Source organism: Eschrichtius robustus, chromosome 13 (assembly GCF_028021215.1).
Source record: "Eschrichtius robustus isolate mEscRob2 chromosome 13, mEscRob2.pri, whole genome shotgun sequence".
Classification (NCBI taxonomy): Eukaryota; Metazoa; Chordata; class Mammalia; order Artiodactyla; family Eschrichtiidae; genus Eschrichtius; species Eschrichtius robustus.
The window spans coordinates 95673463-95695904 of record NC_090836.1 but is presented as its reverse complement, the minus strand read 5'-3'; the positions used below and the strand labels follow the sequence as shown (position 1 = coordinate 95695904).

The following is a 22442-nucleotide window of genomic DNA, read 5'->3' as shown; positions in this document are numbered from 1 at the left end:
CCCCACCCCAGCACCTCCAGTTCCTTTCTATGGTAACAGTATTTAGAACCAAGGTAAGCGCTAGCTAGGCTCTTTGGACTAGGGTGTCATTGCTTCCAGGCTGTCTCATGGAATAGTTCCAGTTAGGAAACATGTGCGCATGCGTGCACGCGTGCACACATGTCTATTTGTATCTCTATCTCAGAAATCCTGAGTTCACACTGATACCTCCAATTCCAATCCAGCACCACGGATTTCATTCTAGCCTTCAGACTTTCCATGTTTGTTTTCCTCTCTCCAATAGGGAAAATGTCAGTTCCCCGTATCTGCAATATATTTCCTTATTTGCTCAATTGTAATAGTTTCATAACTGGTAACCCATAACGTTGTGAAAAACAAACTTACTAACAAAAGTTCAATATTTATTTTCAGGTTTTTTTTTTCTTCTGCCTTTTGACTGAGAGGATATATATAGTCGAAATAGCCAAAATACCACATTCAGGGAATTCCCTGACGGTCCAGTGGTTAGGTTTCGGTGCTTTCACTGCAGTGGCTCATGTTCAATCCCTGGTCAGGGAACTAAGGTCCCACAAGCCACGTGGCACGGCCAAAAAAAAAAAAAAAAGCCATGTTCAAGAGTTACTTGGAGGGTGGGGGGAGTTACTGGGTTAGTTCTCTTCCCCTATTCAGTGTGGTTATATTATCCATTTGAAGTAGAGGTAGGTTTACTTGTTTTATTGGTATTAACATTTTATTCCACCCATACTTGTTAATCAAATTAATTTTTTTTTTTATAAATTCAATTTCATTATTTTACCAAATCACTATCCAGTGTCCCAGTACTAATTATTTAAAGGTCTATTTTTTTACCTAGTGGATTGAGTTGACACCTTTTTTTTTTAACTTTGGGTTTATTTATTTATTTATTTATTTATTTATTTATGGCTGTGCTGGGTCTTCGTTTCTGTGCGAGGGCTTTCTCTAGTTGCGGCAAGTGGGGGCCACTCTTCATCGCGGTGCGCGGGCCTCTCATTATCGCGGCCTCTCCTGTTGCGGAGCACAGGCTCCAGACGCGGAGGCTCAGTAACTGTGGCTCACGGGCCTAGTTGCTCCGCGGCATGTGGGATCTTCCCAGACCAGGGCTCGAACCCATGTCCCCTGCATTGGCAGGCAGATTCTCAACCACTGCGCCACCAGGGAAGCCCCCAAATTAATTTTTGAGTGTGCAAAACATAACATAGTTCTTAAGGTCAAAACAATGCAAGAAATCATATACAGGGGCCGCAACAAGAGAGGCCGCGATAGTGAGAGGCCCGTGCACCGCGATGAAGAGTGGCCCCCGCTTGCCACAACTAGAGAAAGCCCTCGCACAGAAACGAAGACCCAACACAGCCAAAAAAATCAATTAATTAAAAAAAAAAAAAAGAAATCGTATACAGAAAAGTAGAAAATGTCCCCCCCATCTGTGCCACACTGTTCCCACCCATCCCCATAGGTAGTCAGTCTCATTAAATAAAGTTTCTGGTTTATTCTTCCTGTATTCTTTTTGCAGGAATTACAGATACATGCATATTTTCTTATTGCCCCTTCTTTCTTACACAAAAAGTAGCATCTTTTCCACTGCTTTTTTGCACTTAACAATACAGCCTAGAAATCAGGCCACATCATTTTGTAGAGATCTTCCTCACTCTTCTCACATCTGTACAGCTCTCCATTGTATGGATGTACCAGAGTTTATTCAACCATTCTCCTATACACGTATATTTAGTTTGTTTCCAATATTTTACAATGACAAATACTGTACTGCTGTAATAAGTAACCCAATTATGCATGTGTTTTCATATTGTTGGAGGTGTATCTTCAGGGAAAGTTCCTGGAAGTGGGATGGCTGGTTCACAAGGTAAAGGCATATACAGTTTCATTTAGTATCTATGTGACTTTTCAAGCCTTTCATGGTTCAGAAGTGGGGAAAAGCCGCAAGAGGCAGGAGTGAGAGGGAGTGGAGGCTGACAGGGGAAGAAGGGGAGAAGAAAGAGTGGACAGGAACCAGCCTCCCTAGGGGCTGCACCATTGCACTGGCTCCCAGAAGCCTCCCTGGTACCCAGCTCACCTAGGAACTTCTGGAAGCCCCTCCCACCTCATTCTGGGCCACAAAATTCTGCAGTTTATCACATGCTTGCACCTAATTATTGTGCATGGTTTTTAGCACTCAGTGATTGCCTCCTTCCTTGCATTCTTCTCTGCCAACTGCTATTATGTTCTTTAAAGAGAGGAAGTACATCTTTTAAAAAAAAAATTATTTATTTATTTGGCTGCGCCGGGTCTTAGTTACAACACGCGAGATCTTCATTGTGGTCTGCGGGATCTTTAGTTGCGGCATGAGGGCTCTTAGTTGTGGCATGCAGGATCTAGTTCCCTGACCAGGGATTGAACCTGGTCCCCCTGCATTGGGAGCGTGGAGTCTTAACCACTGGACTGCCAGGGAAGTACATCTTTTATAGTGTCCTGGAGAAACGTATCAGAGTGCACATGTAGCCTGGCAAGCCAGTTAGGCTCTGGTTCCATTATTCCTCACCTGTGAGCAGAGGTGTGAGCATGTGTGCATGTGTGAGTGCGCTTGTACGGGGCTTCTGAAACCCCCCACCCCAGACAGAACCCCCACTCCCGCATCTATGACCCCCTCCCCAGTTCTGTCTCACAATGTTGAAATCATGCCATCCAGAATTCCAATCCCAGCCCTACCCTTCCTGGGACCTCAGGCGAGTCACCTGACCTCTCTAAGCCACCACCTTCCTTACCTGTAAAATAGGGGATATAATAACTCCCATTTCTCAGGGTTGTTGGATTAAGTGGGTACAAAACACTTAGCATCCTCCCTGGACACGGAAAGTGCTAGGTAAAGAGGGATTATTAGGGTCTTTCTTAGCCTGGCTGGGATATTTATGTATATGTCAAACAGGGACTTCCCTGGAGGCCCAGTGGTTAAGACTCTGCGCTTCCCCTGCAGGGGGCACAGGGAACTAAGATCCCACATGCCATGCGGCGCGGCCAAAACATAAATAAATGAATACATATACGTCAAACATCTGTGAAGCCCTGACCTGTCACTGTGCTGGGCCAGGAAGAGAACCATGAATAAAATATGTTACTCTCAAGGGCGTCCAGGCCAGCACAGGGAGGCAGGAGCGACCTGAGTAGGACAGAATCTTAGTAATGAATAATGTATGTATGTAGGGCTTACTGTGCAGGCTCTGTTCTCAGTGCTTGTATGAATCTGATCCTGTAAGGTGGGTACTGGATTATTCCATTACACATGAGGAAATCAAAGCACACTCACAGCCAGGGACCTGGAGGTCCAGATGCCTCCAGAGGCTGGGCTTTAAACCCTACCCCCTGCTGCTTCTCTACATGGAGCGAGGGGGAACGGTCCAGGGGATTCAGAAAGGGGCTACTGGCCTGTGCAGAGCTGCTTCTCAGACCCAGAACCACCGACTCCACCCTCTCCTGTTCCGTTTCATCTCTGATACCCCTCGCCATACCTGCCATGGTCTGTCTGTCTGTCTGCCCCTCTCCACTAGGACAATTCCCCCTCTCAGAGTCTGTCTTTATCCTCCATGCCCCAGATCCTGGTACAAGGCCTGTCCCCGAGGGTGTGTGCTGGAATTAACGACTGGACAGGTTGCATCTATGTGTCTTGGGCACAGGGCCGGGGGATGGGGTGGCGGTGACTCGGACCAAGGCAGTGGGAATAGAGGCAGAAATCACAGGCCTGGGTGTTGATTGGCTGTGGGGAAGGGAGGCCAAATCTGGAGAACTGGCTGCCGGGTCTGGGCACAGGTGACCCCTGTGTGGTGGCCATGCACACCGAGACAGGGGACATGGACAGAGGACCAGGGTGAGGGGCCCAGCAGGCAGCGGACACCGGGATCTGAGCCCAGCGGGCTGCTGGAAGCCCTGGTTCAACACAGTGGTTTAAGGCCTAGAATAGGGGGCATTATCCAGAGAGAATGGGCCCACCTAGAAGCAGGTGGAGACTCTGCAGAACACAGATAGTAACTGGGAAGGACAGTTGGCAAGGATGATTTGGAGTTGCAAGGATTCGAGGACTGGAAAGTCACAGCAATGGGGGCCATTTAGCTTAGGGGCAAACTGCCGCCACAATAAAGTGATGAAACAGAGCTACAGAGAGTTCGGGTACCCTCAGTACACTGTGCCCCACCCTCTGTTAAATTTGGGGGTGCTTAAAATTATAAAGCTTCAGTTAACCTGAAAATTTCATCTTCTCCCGAATGACTCATTCTCCATGTGTTAAGGATAATAAAGCTCCATGCTGCTTATATAATGACTAGTTGGGGTTATTTCCAGTAGGAATGACCTACAATAGAAAACGCCTTAGAGTTTTCCCTTATCTGACATCACACCCACCCTGTGTGTGACAGGGCAGTTTGCTCCCGTTTTCCAGGTGCGATGACTGAGGAAGGGTCTGGAAGGCAGACCTTCTGGGGCCTCGAGAAGTGCCAGGACCAAATAAGCACGTGGCTTTGTTGTTCAGCCCACTGCGTGCGGTGGGGGCTTCTTCGGGCCATGATCCCTGGAGGCAACGAGCCAGGCAGTGGACATAATCCAGTGCAGCTGGTGAGACAAGGTTGGCAATCTTCCAACTGTTCCTGACACAGAGGGGGTGCTCGGCAAATATTTGCCAAGTAGACAAAAATTTCATCATCCCCGTTGTCCGATGTTGCAAGTTCCTGCCTGGAACACATGGGGCGGGTGGGACAGGCGCTGGCAGAGGCCTGGACTCTGCAGGGAGTGGTTAATTAATTATTCTGGGAGCTCATACATGCAGGAGGCAGGGCAGGGCTCAGGGCGGCCCTGGGTCTTTCCCAGCCAACTCCTGCAAAGTTAAACCAGCCACAGCTCCGAGAAACCTAGAAAGGCACGCCTCCATCTCCCTTCTCCCGCTTCTGAACCTGTCCAGATCCATGGAGAACCTTCCCAGGAGGAAAAAGCCCCAGCTCAAATCAGCTGGGGTTCCTTGCTAGCAGGGTAGGGATGGTGGGTCTGGGGAGGGGGGTGGGAGCCTAACCAAATCTCCTTGCTTAAATCTCACGACTCAGCTCAAGGTGTCCCCTTGTGGAGCCGGGGAGACACTTGGCCACCTTCCACGAGCTTGCCATGTGTGTTTCCAAACCCTGAGTTCCACTCCCTTCTCGCCTTGATCCTGAAATTGGGAAAACCAACTCAGGTTTTCCTAACCCACTGGAGAGGCTCCTACCCTGAGAATTCTAACTCCAGTTAGGCTCCTCTCTCAAAATAGCTGTGTGCCCTTAGGCAAATCACTCAACATCTCTGAGTCTGTTGTAAAATAGATCATTTCGCTATTTCTCTCTAAAAATATACCACGGGCCAGTTTCTCCTTCCTGGCTGGGAGGCTTTTCCAGGGCAGGGACACAATTCTCATACTCATGTTCCCCGCCCCGCCCCCCCACTCCCCGCCACAATGCTGGAGGTACAGGAGGCACTGAACATGCTGAATAAGTAAAAGCCCTTTAAAAAATAACAAGAACACTTGTTATTGACTCTGTGCCTGCCACCAAGCTAAACAGTTTCTATGGATTCTCTCACTGGACCCCCATATTGCTCAAGGAAGGTACGATTACTCCCATTTTAAAGATGAAGAAACTGAGGCTCAAAGAGGCTCAGCCATGTGTCCAAAGTCAGGCAGCCTTGCACGGGGCAACAGAGCCAGAAGCCAGATCAGAGCCTCACATGTGTTTGCTGACAAACCAAGCTCCTCAAAGAGGCAGAGACATTTCCAGCAGAGAAAATGAGGTCTGTCTGAAACCAGCACGAAAGGAAGTTTCTATACTGTTAAATTCAGCCCCCAGGGGAAGGGGTTTATGATGGGCAGGGGGTTATGATCCTCCACGTGGGGATCCCTGTCTACACTGGTCCTGACTGCTGTGGTCAAGTGTGGCCACTGCTCCTACAGCATTGGTGCTTAACTGGGGGGTGATTTTTGCCTCTCGGGGGATATCTGGTCGTATCTGGAGACATTTTTGGTTCTCACAACTGGTTGGTGCTGCTGGCATCTAGTGGGTAGAGGCCAGAAACGCTGCTAAACATCCTCCAATGCACAGGACAGTCCCTACAACAACAAAGAATGATCCAGTCCAAATGTCAGTCGTCCTGAGGTTGAGAAACCCTGAGCTGGAAAGATGGGGCTCAGCACGGGGCTCTTGGCCAAGTCCTTGTCTGAAATCCCTTCTTCTGAAGTACGTATTATTCCCATTTTATAGATAAGAAAGCTGAGCCTCAGAGAGGTGGGGCCTACTTTAGACCTCTTATTCAGAAAACCAGGATTCTGTCCTGTTGGTCCCCCACAAATCCTGTGGTCTTAGGAGACACAACTCAGCCTCAGAGGAAATGTGATGGGGACTGCAAGTGAGAAAGAGTCAATTCTGAGAAATCTGGGTCTGGTTCCAGCTCTGTTGTGAACACATCACGTGACCTTGGGTAAGTCACTGCCCCCTCTGGGTTTTTTTCCTTCTAGGGTTCCCCCCAGTACTGGCTGACACCTGGCCCTTTGCTACCAAGAGGTGCTCCGGGAGCTGGAAGATGGGGAGGGGTAACCCAGGTTCTGACAGGGGGAGCCTGGGGCCTTCTCAGACACCCATGTCTACCTCTGCACAAAGACAAACGCAGAGGGAGAAGAACAGAGCCCCTACTGGGGAAGCCTTGGGGGAAGGGTTCTCCTTGAGCAGAAAGGATCAAACCCCCAAATTGCCCACCCTCAGGTAGCTCCCAGAGGTTAGCCTCCAAGTGTGACTCTCAGAGTCGAGAGCTAGATTCTCCTCCAATTTGGCTAAACTCTGCCCTTCTCCAGAACATCCTGGCTGGGCTGACACAGTACTCCACAGCGTGGGATAGCTTCCCATTAAGTTCTGGAACCATCTCTGTCTTGAAATGAGATGTATGGCTTACCTGCAGTGGGGGGTTTGGGTGCGATTCTAGACAGAGCACAGCAGATTCACCTTAAATAGCCCAGAAGCCAGAAGGGAGACCCCAGCCATAGAAGTAGAAGTAGAAGACAGTTCGCTGGGAGACATTCAGTCACAGGACTGGAAGGGCTCTGGGACCCCAGCACCGCTCAGAAGGCAGGGACAGTGTCCTCAAGACCCTCCGGCTCCACGAAGCTCCCTCGCTGGGCATGTTGGAACCACTGGCCAAGGAGCCGAGGAGAGCTGAGGCAGCCTCAGTTAGAAGGATTTAGCACTTGACTGTTTTATTTCTCAACAGAGGGCAGGTGGGGCTCCAGCTCAGCACCACGTGGGCAGCTCCCCTCCCCCTGCTCCCGCCACCACCTTCTCTGCCGCCTCCACTGAGAGCCCGCGAGGCAGCGGAATTGCTGGCCTCTGGGATGTCACCCTAAGCGCCACCTGGGTTGGAGGAAGAAACCCTATACTGGTCAAAGCAGAGTCAGAACCACCAGGCTGGGCACTGCTGGTGGCTGGGTGTCACCCGAGCTTCCTGTGTCCCGCCACGCCTCAGTGGGACTTGCCCCGGCCCTCGGAGATGACATCTTCGGGCTGCGCGCGCATGTACCACTCCACCCAGGAGCCGTCATAGAGGGGCACATCAGGCTTGCCGCAGAGGTAGGCCCCCAGTGCCACATGACAGGCTGTGACGCCGGAGCCGCACGTGGCCACCAGGGGCTGGGACAGGTCCACCTTCTTGTCCTGGAAGAGGAGGCGGATCTCCTCGGGGCTCTTCTCCAAGCCCTCCTTGGTCAGGAATTCCGTGAAGGGGATGTTGATAGTGCCGGGGATGTGGCCGGGTTCGATGCCTGCAGCGGGAGAGCAAGATGCAGGGAACAAATACAAGGGCAGTATGAATGGCCCCTGCAGTACTGAGAGCCTTCCATGCAGCCACGGCGCTAAACCCTCTATAAGCATCGTCTCACGCAGTCCTCACCGCCAGGAAACCCGGGCACTGTTTAGAGGAATCCCCGTTTTACAGGCGGAGATGCTGAAGTTCGCAACTGTCCAAAGTCACGCATCTAGCAAACCGCTGCCTGGAATTTGAACCCAGGCCTCAGCTCTCAACCCAGGGTGGCTACTGTCAGAGGAGGGCTGTCCCCATACCTCGAACCCCACCAAGCAAAGCACGCTTCCCCTCCCTGCCGGACCGATGTGGCACATTAGAGGCGCGCTTGGCCAGGTCTGAGGCTGTGGAGTGGGGACGATGGGGACGGTGATATTCTCCACTGATTTAGACGGAGCCTGTACCCAAATCAGTTCAGCCACCTTGACAACAGGCCTGCTGGGTGTTTACTGTTACCTCCCATTTTACGAATGAGCAAGCACGCTTGAGGTAAGCATTAAGCACCCCTGTAAAGAGCCACAGCCAGGGAAGCACATGTTAATTTTATCACTTCCCGTTTCTTGAGTGCATCCTGTGTGTGCAAACACGGAGCTAAGTGCTTTACACACTTGCTCTCATTTGACCCTCACCGCATCCTTTAAGCTCTGTGTTCTGCCCTGACATTGACATGCAGAAGCTGCAGTTCAGAGATTAGGTGACCTGCCAGATGTCACACAGCCGGTGCAACCTGGGGCAGGGCTCTGAAGCCAGGTGCGGCTCTGGCTCGCTGCCCTATGTTGCTCCACCACCCAGGGGGCTGAGCTGAAGTGCCCCACGGGTTCAAGGCGGCATCCCTATTAGGCTGAACCATCTTAAACCGCCACCGATGTAGGTTCAAAAATGGTTGGCTAGCATAGCACAGGGAGATCAGCTCGGTGCTTTGTGACCACCTAGAGGGGTGGGATAGGGAAGGTGGGAGGGAGACACAAGAGGGAAGAGATATGGGGATATATGTATATGTATAGCTGATTCACTTTGTTATAAGGCAGAAACTAACACACCATTGTAAAGCAATTATACTCCAATAAAGATGTTAAAAAAAAAAAAAAGGTTGGCTATCAGCAGTTTCCTGCCGTTTGACCTTATGTCAACAGCTCTGCAGGGTTCCGTGTAGCAGGGACCTTGTGAAATCACCAAATGTCTCTGGGGTATTGACTCCGTCCAGCTACCGGGTTAGTCTTCAGGACGTGCTGGGAGCGTGAATGCTACCGGGTTAGTCTTCAGGACGTGCTGGGAGCGTGGATGGTCCTTGCCCTCAGGTCACCCCAAACGGTGCCAGGGCAGGGTGAACCCAAGCTACTCTAGAGACAAAACAGAAGCTCCATCCAACCCTGACGCAGGGGAACGGGGGATGCCCTTCAGGGAGAGCTTCCCAGAGGAAATGGCAAGATCCTTGCACCCTCCTCGAAGCAGACACGAGACAAATGGCTGGGGGATTACTGGCTGTTCACTGCAGTTAAAGGTACTGGAATTCAATGCCTGGCTGCTTCCTGAGATCTGGGGCAAGGTAGCCATTCTAAGGTTCCATTTCCCCTTCGGTATGATAACAGTACCCATCTTGTGGTACCCATCATTAAAAAGCTCACACCAAAGTGGCCACTGACCCACCTGCGTTGTGGGGACCCCTCCCCACCTCTGCTCCTTGCCCGGGGAACCCAGCCCACGGGCAGAAGGCCCTGCCCCAACCCAGGCGGGCAGCTACGCTCTATTCAGTTTCTGCTCCAACCTGGGGCAGCTACCTCCCTCTCTACTTAGCGCCCCCCTATCCTGCCCTCTGCAGGACTTTGGTCCCTCTGAGGGCCTTTCACTCTCCACCCCAGACTCCTCTTCCCCGGCTTCATCCACCTCAGAGATGGTCCTAGACCTGATCAAGCCCCCTCTCTTTGGGGCTCTTCCCCAACTGGGCCTGCCCACCCCTCCTATTTGGCAGTGACCCCTACATCCATAGTACTGGGGTGGGGCTGTTTGGGTTCTCACACTTATACTGGGCCCCCTGGGTTCCCAACTAGTTTGGGGTGGAGGTGGGACAAGTATTATTGCCCCCACTTTAGAATAAAGCCAGTGAGGCGACTAGAAACCAATTCTCGGCCCCCACCCCACGCGGTGGCCTTTAAAGGCAAGGGCGAGGCGAGGGCAGTGCTCAGGGTGCGCCTGATCCCGCACCCCAGGGACCTCCCGGGCTCCTCGCACATCGGTTACCTTCTCGGGGCTCGGGCTCGGTGCCCCGGAAGCGGCCAGCGGCGCGGGCGTCCACCACCTGGAAGCGCCGGGATTCGAGGTTCTCCTTGATGTCCTCGTACGCCTTGACGTAGGCGGGGTCCAGCACCGCGTGGAACTCTGCGGGCTCCGGGCGGCTCTTGCCCGCGCTCAGCGGGAGGCCCTGGCGCAACCAGTTGCGGAGGCCGCCGTCGAGAAGCGACACGGTGCGGTGGCCGAAGGCGCGGAACATCCACCAGACGCGCGGCGCCGCGTAGAGGCCCTGATCGCTGGCGTCGTAGACCACGACGTGGGTAGAGGCGCTCACGCCCAGGCGGCCCGCGTACTCGGCGAAGTGCGCAGCCCTGGGCAGCATGTGGTCGTAGGGAGACGTGCGGTCGCTGCACTGGTCGATGTCAAAGAAGGCGGCGCCCGGGATGTGGCGCTCCTCGAACTCGCGGTGCGCGTCGCGGCCCAGCTTAGGCAGGTACCAGGAGGCGTCGAGCAGCTGCAGGGGCTGCCCGGCCCGCGGGGCCCGGAGCGCTTCGGCCACCCACTGCGCCGACACGAGCGCGCGGAAGAGCTGCTGCGAGGCCATGGCGGCGGCGACACTGGGGCTGCAGGCCTGGGCGACAAGGAGGATGTCAGGAGGGAATCGAGGAAGAGGCCGGCCGGGCCAGGGGTGGGAAACGCCTGTGCCGCTGGGACTGGGGCGGGGCTGGGGCCAGGGCCGGAAGGGGCGGTGGAGCCCAGGGAGGTCAGAGTCCAGGGAACGCGGAAAACCAGCGGTGGTGAACCCAGAAGCAGACGTCGGTCACCGGGACCTCCCCTCCGTTTTCCTGCTAAGCCTTGGATATATACACAGAGCAGTGACCGAATGACCGTGACCCCTTGGAGGGGGCCAGGCGGGGGCCCTCACAGGTACTTGCTTCGGGGTGGATAGGGAGAGGGCCCAAGCAGGGGAAGGCCCCGCTGGCACTTTAAGGCAAGTAGGGGCAAAGTCCCTCCCTAAGATGTAGCTCAGCTTTGCTTGCAATCAGCCAAGGTCCCTGGTGGAATTCACTCATTCATCAATCATTTATATAAGCAGCCTCAGAGGAATAGCAGCTGGAATTTACTGAGTCCTCCCTAGGTGCCCTTGAATTCTCACACCTTACACCACTGCAGGACACAGGGTAGGCTCTCAATTATTTGCTGCATGAGTAGCCTCGAGAAGGTTGCTTTTCTCCTCACTGTTTCACAGAGGGGACACTGAAGTTCACAGAAGTGCACTAACTTGACCAAGGTCAACAGCTAAGAAGTAGCGGTGGTGCCAGGCTTCACACCAGGCAGTCCAGCAAGGTCAGGTTTTGCCCCTGGAGTTTCCTCTCTGGAAATAGTGACTTAGGGCCTTGCTCCCTCCCCCTCTCCTCTCCCTTGCGGGCCAGTAGCTCAGAGTACAGCAGTTCACCAGCGCACCGCTGGACAAGTCAACTCACGGCCTTCCAGGGCAGAGATGCTCCAGAGATGCGCCAAACGTGCGGAGCGCCTAGGCAAGCCCCTCCCCCCACCCCCCCACCCCGCCCACCGTCCGCCCTGTCCATTAGGTGCCTTTGGGCAGGGTAGAGAAAGGTGCCCCTTCAGCCAGGCAGAGGCAGAGCCTCACCAGGGCATGGGACTGGGTGAGTGTAGTGTGAGCTGCAGGTCAGCTCCACTCACCCCCCAGCTGTGCACCCCTCCGTGCAGGGCGCAACCTTGCATTCATAGCAGGCAGCCCTGCCGCCAAGGGGAAGGGGGTGGGCAGAGAACGGAGCGTGTTGTGGAGTGCCCCTGCGGGCCATACACTAACGAGCACCACAGCCTTCAGTAGTGACTATGTGCGGTTGCCTGTTTCTGAATAAGACCACTGGTGGCTAGAGATATAAATGCCTTGCCCTCGGTCACAGAGCTGGTCAGGGGCAGCCTCAGGATTTGCAGCCAGGTCGCAACTTCTCAGGCTAGACTTCTTCCCCAGCCCCGGGTCAAGGACGACCAGGGCCTAAGGAGTCCACGGCGGGATTACCTGGTGCCCAGCGCCCTCCTGCAGTCTCGCTGCAGCCTGGCTTTTAGGAACCATGTTTTCCACGTGGCCAGGCCCTATGCTGGACACTGAGAAACTCTTGCCTTTGTCCGGCCCTGGGAGTTAAGGCAGCCACAGACCTGCTCAAGAAACAACGTAATTGCAGAATTTCTGGAGTTCAGTGGGAGCACAGGGGGGCCGCTAGCTCAGCCTGGGGTGGGAAGGCTGGGGAAGGTGGGAGGAGGGGGAAGTCCAAACTGATTTGATGCGCTCAAACTGGAAACCACAGTTTGACCTTCAGGGTGAGGCTGCCAAAGAGGCTTTGGCTAAGGGGCAGTCCCAGTGCCTGTGGATTCCGCCGCAGCTAGACAATTTTGGGGGATACAGCGGGCCCCTACTTGAAGACCCCATTGTGAGCCACAGCGGCCCCTGCCTCCTCCCCATTCTTGAGGCTCCTTGGTGTTTTCCCCAAGGATCCATATAGAGTGGAAAGAACCCTGATTTTGGAGCCAGAGTCCCTCCAAATCAGTGCAAATCCCACTCCCCAGCTTAACTAGGAGTGTGAAAGCGGGCATGTGAGGGTCCCTGCGCTATTTCCATTTCTTATAGTGGAGATTCCAACCTTCACCTCTTACAGTGAAGGTTAAATAATGAACCTTGAGGCGCCACCATAATGCCCTGCAAATGGCTGGTTTTAATCATCATTAAAAACAGCTTCATAAAAATCCCATTATTTCTTCAAAGTTACTTCATAGGTGGCCTTTGAACCATCAGCAGCAAGTCTAGAATCTTAGAGTTTCAGGATTGAGTGGGACTTCAGGGGTCTGAGGTCATCCTGCCACACACACACACACACACACACACACACACACACACACACACACACGCACACACACACACACACACACACACACACTGCCCCCTATGCTGGATTGGCAGTTCTCAGAAAGGACCGTGGGAGGTAGAGGAGGTTCCAGAAGAGCAGGCTGTGTGTGTCACTGAAGGGTGTGCACCAGGTCCCCATGCGCTTGGCAGGCCTGGATGGCTGTAGATGGGACTGCTCCGGGAGTCGAGGACCCCAAGACAAGCAGGACAGCCCCAGGCCCATCTCCAGAGTGTACACAACTGTGCTAGGGGAAGGGTGAGTCCCAGGCTGCCATCTGGGGTGGGCCCTGGAATAAGAGGGCTCCAGTCAGACTGGGCATTCTGCAAGGCCTTCCCCAGTCTCGTCCTTCCTGGCACCCTCTCTCCCTTGACCGCAAAGCACAAAGCTCAGAGGATTCCCTGGGTAAACGCTTATCAAAGTATGAATTTTTGCAACTTTCGGTGAGAATATAATTGTTTCAGAATAAAAAGAATTTTTTAAAGGGGGATGAGAAGAGCATTCCGGGCATGTATAACAGCATATGTAAAAGCTGAGTAGGGGCAGTGGTGTCCCCGCCAGCTCGCAAGAACCAGTTGTTAGATTTTCAGGAATTAGGCCAACTGGTTGTTAAACGCAGCCACTGTTAAAAATTAAATTATATACATTTACAATGAAATAGGTTAAATTAAGGACAAAGGCAGTTTTTTAAAAGTATGTGGCTTCAGGGATGAGCAAGGTAAACAAAAGCAGCCCCTGCCAGGTGGGTTTCCCATCCGGGATTAACAAACAGCCTGGCCTCAATGCCACCGCAGGCCGCTAGGCAACTCGCTGGGCCTCTCTCTCTCCGGTCTTTAAATAAGTTTCTGGCCTACTCCGCAGGGTTGTCGTGGGAAGTAAGTGACCCCCGCGGGAGTACCCAGTAAAGTGCCTCGCCAAGCAGGCCTTGACAAATGTTAGTTTCGTTTCACTCTAGCAAGTTCTTTGCCAGTTTGTCCTCCTGGAGCCTCTGGGTCAGCTGGCCTCCCTGGCTTCTCCGTCAGGCTTTATTAGTCCTCCTCCCTCCTACCCTCTCTGCTGGCACCAGGTGATCCCGCCCCCCCCCCCGCCAGGTCCCCCTGCCCCTGCCACTCACCCCGACCCCACCCTGGGGGCCGCCCCCAGCTGCCGCGGACAGCCATCCTTAGGGTGAAGCCAGGGGTGTGCCTTCCCTCCGAGACTGCGGCCCCCTGCGCCGCTCAGGCCCCGCGGGGGAGCCCGGCGCCGCGCACCCCGACGATCGACCTCCCCCTAAAGAAAGGCAAGCGCAGCGCCGCAGCAGTTACCCCAGTCTCGGGCTCCCGGCTTCCGGGTTCGGCCATGGCCCCGCGCAGAGCGCCCCCTCCCCGCGCTCTCAGCTGTCCCCTGCTCCCGCCACCAACCTGCGGCCGGCCAAAGGGAGGAGACTCCGGCACAGCCCACCGCCGAGGCCACTCGGAACCTCAGCTGCCGGCGCCTTCCACTGGCCAGGCCGTGGCGGGGGGGAGATGCCCGCGCCGACCAACCCCGCTCCGCGCCGTCCCCGCACTGCCCGGCGCCCCCGGCGCGTCCTCGGGGGTCCGAGAGGCGCCACGAGCCCGGGGGGTGGCCGGGGGTGGGCGCGGCGCGGCGTCGGGGGCGCGGGGCAGGGCGGGCTGCGCGCGATCCACCCCCGGGCGGCGGCGCGATGGTGTGGGCCGGCCAGGGAGTTGCGGGCTCAGGGTTTGAACCTGCCAACTTCTCCAGCCGGCAGGGGCGAGCGCCGGGGCGGCGGCGAGGGCGAGTGAGTGCGGCGGCGTGGGGCGGAGGCAGGCGCCCGGGCCGCTCGGGATTGGGCCGCCGACCGGACCACCTGCCACCCGGGGGAGGGTCCCGGTGGCGAGAGCGGGGCGGGGTGCCCCGGGAACCCTGGACCCAACTGGGGCAGAGGGCACTGGACCGGGCCGGACTCAGGCATTCAGGAGGCGGGCGAGCCCAGGTTGCTGAGAGGCCGCAGGAAGGTTTGCTAGACGAGAGGCGGGGGCGAGGGCGTGTGCGAACCCTTCCCCATGCGCCCACTCCCCTACCCTCCCAGGGAAGGGGGCTCTAAGCCCAAGATGCCTTCTTCCCCCATCTTGGACATCTTTTCGCCGCACTTTCTGGCAGGATCCTGAGGGCGAGTATTGTAGCTTCTGGGGCCAGACACCCTCCCCGCCAGCTCCCCTATCTGGAGCCCGCTTGCCCCACCCCCTTCTGCGCGGGAGGGGGGCGCAGGGAGCGGCGGAAGCAGGCTTTCCTTAGGGAATCTGCAGACCTAACCCCACTGCCTGATTGCCGTAAACACGACACCCGTGGGGGAGTGCAGTGGGCAAAAAGCTCCTCCTCCCAGGCCCCACCCCACTGCACCCACAGTCCTCATGCCGGTCTCTTTCCTGGTTCCCACCCGCGCCAGGTGATACGGAGAGCTGAAACCATGGTTCAGCAGGTGCTGTACCGGGCGCTGGTCTCCACCAAGTGGCTGGCGGAGTCCGTCCGGGCTGGCAAGCTGGGCCCTGGCCTTCGAGTGCTGGACGCCTCCTGGTACTCGCCGGGCACCCGCGAGGCCCGCAAGGAATACCTAGAGCGCCATGTGCCCGGCGCCTCCTTCTTTGACATAGAGGAGTGCCGGGACAGAGCGTCGCCCTACGAGATGATGCTGCCCAGCAAGGCGGGCTTCGCCGACTACGTGGGCAGCCTGGGCATCAGCAACGACACGCATGTGGTGGTGTACGATGGTGACAACTTGGGCAGCTTCTATGCGCCGCGGGTCTGGTGGATGTTCCGTGTGTTTGGCCACCGCACCGTATCCGTGCTCAATGGTGGCTTCCGGAACTGGCTGAAGGAGGGCCACCCGGTGACATCTGAGCCCTCACGCCCAGAGCCAGCTGTCTTCAAAGCCACACTGGACCGCTCCCTGCTCAAGACCTACGAGCAGGTGCTGGAGAACCTCGAATCAAAGAGGTTCCAGCTGGTGGATTCACGGGCCCAAGGGCGGTACCTGGGCACGCAGCCGGAGCCAGATGCAGTAGGTAGGTGTCCCCGTGGTGGGGATGGTCCCTGGGGAGCAATGCCCAATGGAGAGATGGGGAGTAGGATGTCTGAGACCCTCTCCAGGTTTTGCCCTCAGTACCCCCATGCGGGCCTCAGTCTTTCCATCTGTAAAATGAAAGGGTAGAGCCCAACCTAAAGGCTTTTCAAGCTCTGATGCATGAGGACGTGCACATGTGTTCCCGTAGCCACATGCTAAGGCGCGACCTAGCATCTGCATGGCGTGGCATCAGCAGAGGTGACTGATGACATACCCACCCACATCCATGCCCAGGCACTAGCTCCACCACATGCCCAAAAGTGTCCGTGAGCCACACATGCGTCGCTGAACAGAAGCTTCCTCAGGACCTCTCTAGTTCTTCAGAAATTCTTAGAGACGTGAACAATGCTCTTCCCCAGCACCCCATCCCTCCCTCCAGCTCTCCTGGACCCCCTGACCTTCCTTAAGTTACTTGCTCAGTTAAGTGGCAGAGTTAGGATTTGAACCCAGTGCTGCCTAGTTTCAAACCAGTGCTCTAAACCAGGATGCACCATCATTCTGCCCACTCCCCACCTCCCAGGGCCAGCAGGGAGCCCCTCCGCTAGGCACCTTTAGGGAGATGGCTCATGCGTTCTCTCCTTTGGACAAAGGGTGTGTGTGTGGGGGGGGGGGGGAGGGTTCTACACTGCTGGAGGTCGGGGGGGAGTCTCAGGAGAGGAAATGCTGCGTTCTAGCTAGAAACTCCTAACAGAGAGGACCACAGAGGTAATGCCATCACCCCTTCTGGGCGCCCTCCAACCCCTGCCTGGACACCTCTGGTGGCCAGGACCTCACTGCTCTCAGGGCCTCTCGGGCCCCAGGCTGGCTGAGTCCTCAGGATGGCTGGAGGGGCTGCGGCTCTGTCCTCAGTCAGGGCGCCTCTGTGGAATCCAGCTGCTGTGCAACGTTTGGACTAACTTGTTGAAAAATCCCTTCCTTTCTGCGCCTCTGAGGAGAGAGCGCTATGAAAGCTGCTTCCAACACTCTTAGAGCTGGAGGGCCTGAAAGGTCACCTCATCAGTCAGAAGAGAGGCTGTGGTGCACAGAGGAAGGAGTAGGTCAAGGCCACTTGGGTAGTTAGTGGAAAGCACAGGGCTCTGCCCTCCCCATCGTGGCTTTCTCCGAGCCCCGTGTTCTTCCTGCCCAGCTTGCTCTCTGAAGTTCTGGAGTTGAAGATTCAAGTTTGTTTAGCACCTTCCAGAGACTCCTGGCACGGAGCTCCTGCAGCCTCCTCCTGGCCTTGGTTCAAGGCACCTTCTCTCCTTGGAACTTAAGCTGCCGCTGGAGGGAGGAGACGTGGAATTGTTTCTCTAGCTGCTCCCCAGCTTGCTCTGAAGCAGACAGAATAAGTAAGGGGAGAGTTTAGAGATGCCAGATCCCATCTCCTTACTCCCCATTTTAGAGATGAGGAAACTGAGGCTCAGAGAGGGGAAAAGCCTGCGGCTGCAGGTAAGACCTCCTGGAAGCCCCGAATTCTAAAGTCCCTCCCCCTCTCTGTGGCCCCGCTTCCCCCCTCCTCCAGTTCCCATTTGGAGACCAGGGAGCATGGACCCCAGTTTGAGCCCTGCTCCTCCTTTGTGCTGGGACCTCAATCAGTTAATTGCTTGGCCTCTTTGGGTTCCCTTATAAAATGAAAGAGTAATGCCAGCCCTACCCACCTGGCTGTGTATTTATTAAATGCAGCAGTGGCTGGAAAGGTATTTTGGAGAAGGTTGAAGAAACTGTGCAAAGGCCGGGCCGCCTGGAAAGCCTCCCGTACAAAACATTTGGGGAATATTAGGGCACGTGAGGCTCTGCTGAGTTCACAGTCCCCCGCTTGTGGTGGGATCACAGAGGCACCCAGTGGGCTCAACTGTCCAGATGTAACACCCAGGGGAGTGTGGGTGTCCCTGGAAGGAATGACCCCCAAGAGGAGCTGGAAACACGGCCTTAGAAACCCGACAGCCACTTCCTGCCCCTTTCAGGCAAGTAACTTCCCCTCTGGCCTCAGTTTTGTGCCCCCAGTGCCTTCAGTCCTGTTTGTAAGGGGCAAAAGGTGAGAGTCAGACAGACCTGAGTTTACATGCCTGGTGTGGCCTCGGGCAGTTCCCCTTCACCTCTGAACCCTCCTCCTAATGAAAGGAACACCGCTTACCTTGTAGAAGCCTTGGGGAAAGGGAGAGAACAGAGGTGGGAGTTGATCCAGCTCAGTGTCTTTATAAACCTTATTCTCTTTTCCTCCCCACCGCCCACCCCAGGTGGGGGGGTCCATGAGGGTGAAGAGGGAGGATATTGACCCCCTAATGCATACTATTATTTGCAGGACACTTTATGTACATTCTCCCCCGGGTACCTACAGCAGCCCGACAGGGAGGCAGGCGGGGGTTCACAGTGGTCCCACTTTGCAGGTGGGGAAAGGGAGCAGAAACTTCTCTATCCAGACACAGAGGCCAAGACTTGACCCCAGTCGCAGGATCAAAGTGGCGTTATTTCCAAGGCCACTTGCTGTGTAAGCAAACACGGGGATGGGGTTGGGGGGGGGGGTTGGGGAAAGGTCATAGCTTCGAGGTGTTGCTTCACATTGCATCATGGGGTTGTATGGCTCCTGCCTGTGTCCTCCTCCCAGGGATGGGGACTGGGTGGGGGTCAGGGGGAGTGCTGAGGCAGCCTCCCAGCCGCCAGCGTTGGGGGGCCGCCCACTGGGGCTGCCTGCACTGGGTTCCTTAGTGTCTTTAGGACGAAAGCAAGGAAGAGCTACACAGGTTTCCTGGCCTTGAAAACCCATACCTGTCAGTGACCTCAGGGATGCCAGCTCACCAACTCGACTAGCATCTCCTTGGCCAAAGCTGGAGCGTCACGTCAAGTCCCAGACCTCTGAGCAGGCGTCAGGAGAGGTCATCGCAGCCATTCCCCTGCTTCAGCCACTCTTGCCAGGAAGGCTCAGGGTAGTCAAATGTACACAGGCTTTGGGGTTGGGCACACCTGACTGCACATCACACCTGTGCTGTGTGTCATGGGGCAAGTTACCTCACCTCTCTGGGCCTGGGCCCCCCGATTCGTGCCAGGAGGCTCATCTCTCTCCCCAGCTCTGTGAGGATTGAGGAGGATAAAGTTCTTGAGATAGCCCATTGTCTGGTGCCAGAGGTTTTGAGCTTGGTGGCACACCTGCTGGGGCCAGGGAGAGCCACAAGCCTGCAACCGAAGCTGAACTTGGAGGAGCAGGAGGAGCCCAGGGTGCCAAGCGCCTTTCCCCTCATCGGCTGTTGCCTGTTCTCCGAGGTTCTCTGGCCAAGTTCATCTCAGCCCTCCCCCCATGAAGGCGGCCAGTTCCTGCTCATTTAAATTCCTCAGACAGGCCCTGAGCCCTCGCTGGCAGAAAGGGAAGGCTCCCACCTCCCAACGCTGGCCCAGTGTGGGGGGCTAGAGTCGGCAGAACGCCCTGCCCCAACTTCTTTACTCAGAGAGGTGCCTTTTATTAATTCGAAGAAAACAATAAAGCTGTTTCATCAGGGATGGGTGGAAAGAAACAAAACAGCGTTCAGGGACTCAACAAACACTTGTGCTCTTCAATGCACTTAAATCCAGCCCACGGCCTGGGTGCTGAAACTTTGTGGGGTTTTTTTTTGCGGGATTTCAGTTCACCGACCAAGGATTGACCTGGGCCCCAGCAGTGAAAGCATGGAATCCTAATCACTAGGCCGCCAGGGAACTCCTTGAAACATTTTAAAGTTGGGTTTCTTGGAAAAGAACACCTTTGAAGCCAACAGACTTCATCGGTAGGGTCAGTACACATCTGATCTTAGATCAAAGTTTCCAGGCAAAAAGTGAAATCACAACAGGAAGAAATCACTATAATTTTGTAAGTCAGGGGACTTCCCTGGTGGCGCAGTGGTTAAGAATCTGCCTGCCAATGCAGGGGACATGGGTTCGATCCCTGGTCTGGGAAGATCCCACATGCTGCGGAGCAACTAAGCCCACAACTACTGAGCCTGCGCTCTAGAGCCCGCGAGCCACAACTACTGAGCCTGCGTGCCACAACTGCTGAAGCCCGCGCGCCTAGAGCCCGTGCTCTGCAGCAAAGGGAAGCCACTGCAATGAGAAGCCCGCGCACCGCAACGAAGAGTAGCCCCGCTTGCAGCAACTAGAGAAAGCCCGTGCGCAGCAACGAAGACTCAATGCAGGCAAAAAAAATGAAAAAGTTAAAAAAAAATGAAATCCTTTTAAAAAAAAATTTTATAAGTCAGGACATCTAGTCAATCAAAGGAACTCTTGATTCGTGCCAGCAAATTTTGAATCCTCTTTGGCCTCGGGGTGAGGAGAATGGGACTTTGCTGGCATGATTGCTCACCTCCTGGGTGTCCACGGTCATTAGGGGTTTTTATCTGCAGAGGTTGACTTCCCAACAAGCCTGTGAGGAATGTGGGGTTATCTCCCCATTTCAAAGGTGGGGAACTGAGGCTCAGACGTGCAGGGCATGCCTGGCCGCACGCTGGTGCCCTGATTACCCCCGGTCAGGTCCTTTCCCTCCCACTGCTGCCCAGTCTCGTCCTGTCCTGCCCCACAGTCTGGGTTAAGTGGGGAATTCTGGAGGAAGAGGAGCCCAAATAGACACCACAACCTTCCTTGGGCCCCAATCCCAGTGCCCAGTCTGCCAGGGTGTAGGGCGCTTGAGGACAAGGAGTGACCTAGGCCTTGGGTCTGCACTTGGCGCCAGCTCTGGCCATGGCCCAACCCCATTTGCCCCACATGCTGGCTATTCTGAAGCCAGATTTGGCAGGGGGCCTTACTGGGTGCAGAGAAGGTTCTGGAATGGACCCTGGAGCTAGCCTAGACCCCCATTCTGCTTCCGTCAAAGCCTCTCAGGGCTGCTAGGAAGGTCCTGAAGGGACCACGCTGCCCCCATTCTCACCTGTCCCCCATCGTAGGTGGGGAAGTGGTAGAGAAGCAGCAGCGTCTGAGGGTGGCTCGGCCAGCTGTAGTAAGTCGGTGCTTTACCCTATACAACAGCCCTTACACATGCAAACACTCATTCCCACTTAACCCACGGGGACACTGAGGCTCAGAGAGGTTATGTGACTTGCTTGAGGTCACCTTGCCAGTAAGTGGCAGAGCTGGGATTTGAACTTATGTCTAAAACCAAGTCACAGGCTCTTTCCACACTGTGTGCTTGACAGGAAAACCACGGGACTCGGTGTAATCCTGGGTCTGCCTTTACCTCTCTGTGTGGCCTCAGACTAGCCTTTTCACTTTGCCAAGCCTCAGTGTACTCATCTGTAAAATGGAGTGACATTATATTTAGTGAATTATGTGGTTATGTGTTTAACCTCTATCTTCCTTGATAGACTGTAACCTCCCTGAGAGCCTGGGCTGTGTCTCCCCTTCACCACCGTGTTCTCAGCAATAGCCCATAGCATTTGCAGTCATCGTCCCATTTGCTGTTCTCCACAACCCTGTGAGATAGGTACGTACCACTGAGCCCATTTTACAGATGAGAAAACTGAGGTTCAGAGAAGTGAAGCCATTTGCCCAAGGTAAAGGTTAGTAGATGGTAGAGCCAAGACTCCTCCCTGTCCTCTCAAGCAGGTAGGACATTCCTACTTCAAGGCAGATTTTGGCATAGGGGGGTGGTGTCATGAGCACTGGGTGTAGGTAGGGCTGGAATAAATTGAGCTCTGAGAAGGGCAAAGCTGTTATTTTTATTTGCAAAGCTCCCTCTCCTTATAGCCACGGTTGATTGTGACCTCCAGGCCCCACTTACCCCCAACCACTGTGTCGCTCCTAACCCTGTCCTTCCCTTTGTCCTCTACCCCTGCCCAGGACTGGACTCGGGCCACATCCGAGGCTCAGTCAACATGCCCTTCATGGACTTCCTGATGGAGGATGGCTTTGAGAAGAGCCCGGAGGAGCTCCGTGCCATGTTCGAGGCCAAGAAGGTGGACCTCGCAAAGCCCATCATCGCCACGTGCCGAAAGGGTGTCACTGCCTGCCACATCGCCCTGGCCGCCTACCTCTGCGGCAAGCCCGATGTGGCCATCTATGACGGCTCCTGGTTCGAGTGGTTCCACCGGGCCCCCCCGGAGACCCGGGTGTCCCAGGGGAAGGGCGGGAAGGAGTGAGCAGTGGCCTCTCCTACCCTCGCCCACAACTCCTGCCAGTGGAGTGACCCCAGTGTGGCCCGCAGCTGGTCCATGCCTCATCGGCTAAGGAGATGAACCAGTTTTTAGAGTTAATGTGTAGAGCGCTCCTTTTCCCAACAACACTGGAATAAACCTGGCCTTTTCCGAGTAGCTGTGTGAGCCCGTTTCTCCCTTGGTTCCATCCTTACCCCATGTTCCCTTCTCCTTCAGATTCCTTAGAATCCA

General features: G+C 55.2%; 2 protein-coding genes across 8 annotated transcripts; one reads left to right on the top strand and one right to left on the bottom strand.

Moving 5' to 3' along the window:
* Positions 1-7247: 7247 nt before the first annotated feature.
* On the bottom strand, positions 7248-14544 carry MPST (mercaptopyruvate sulfurtransferase). Of its 3 annotated transcripts, none has more exons than XM_068562072.1 (3): positions 14420-14544; positions 10102-10723; positions 7248-7825 (listed from the first exon to the last, which is right to left on the bottom strand). In XM_068562072.1, the coding sequence occupies exons 2-3, from the start codon at positions 10694-10696 to the stop codon at positions 7527-7529; spliced, it is 894 nt and encodes a 297-aa protein (XP_068418173.1). In that variant the 5' UTR covers positions 10697-10723; positions 14420-14544; the 3' UTR covers positions 7248-7526. The 3 variants fall into 3 exon arrangements, with proteins under 3 accessions (XP_068418173.1, XP_068418172.1, XP_068418171.1); XM_068562071.1 differs by lacking the exon at positions 14420-14544 and adding an exon at positions 14324-14413; XM_068562070.1 differs by lacking the exon at positions 14420-14544 and adding an exon at positions 12140-12261.
* Positions 10869-22367, top strand: TST (thiosulfate sulfurtransferase). 5 transcript variants are annotated; one of them, XM_068562075.1, is made up of 3 exons: positions 10869-11019; positions 15448-16063; positions 21898-22367. In XM_068562075.1, exons 2-3 carry the CDS (start codon positions 15469-15471, stop codon positions 22194-22196), a joined length of 894 nt encoding a protein of 297 aa, XP_068418176.1. In that variant the 5' UTR covers positions 10869-11019; positions 15448-15468; the 3' UTR covers positions 22197-22367. The 5 variants fall into 5 exon arrangements, with proteins under 5 accessions (XP_068418176.1, XP_068418178.1, XP_068418179.1 ...); XM_068562077.1 differs by lacking the exon at positions 10869-11019 and adding an exon at positions 11421-11439; XM_068562078.1 differs by lacking the exon at positions 10869-11019 and adding an exon at positions 13259-13277.
* The last annotated feature ends 75 nt before the right edge of the window (positions 22368-22442 follow it).

What these genes read in the sequence shown, in the direction of transcription:
- MPST (XM_068562070.1), bottom strand. Translation starts at nt 12,193, where the DNA reads ATGGTTCCTAAAAGCCAGGCTGCAGCGAGACTGCAGGAGGGCGCTGGG. An exon ending in AGGAGGGCGCTGGGCACCAG is followed by an intron (nt 10,724 to 12,139) that starts GTAATCCCGCCG and finishes CTTGTCGCCCAG; the next exon opens with GCCTGCAGCCCCAGTGTCGC. An exon ending in CGAGCCCGAGCCCCGAGAAG is followed by an intron (nt 7,826 to 10,101) that starts GTAACCGATGTG and finishes CTCCCGCTGCAG; the next exon opens with GCATCGAACCCGGCCACATC.
- TST (XM_068562075.1), top strand. Translation starts at nt 15,469, where the DNA reads ATGGTTCAGCAGGTGCTGTACCGGGCGCTGGTCTCCACCAAGTGGCTG. An exon ending in GCCGGAGCCAGATGCAGTAG is followed by an intron (nt 16,064 to 21,897) that starts GTAGGTGTCCCC and finishes ACCCCTGCCCAG; the next exon opens with GACTGGACTCGGGCCACATC.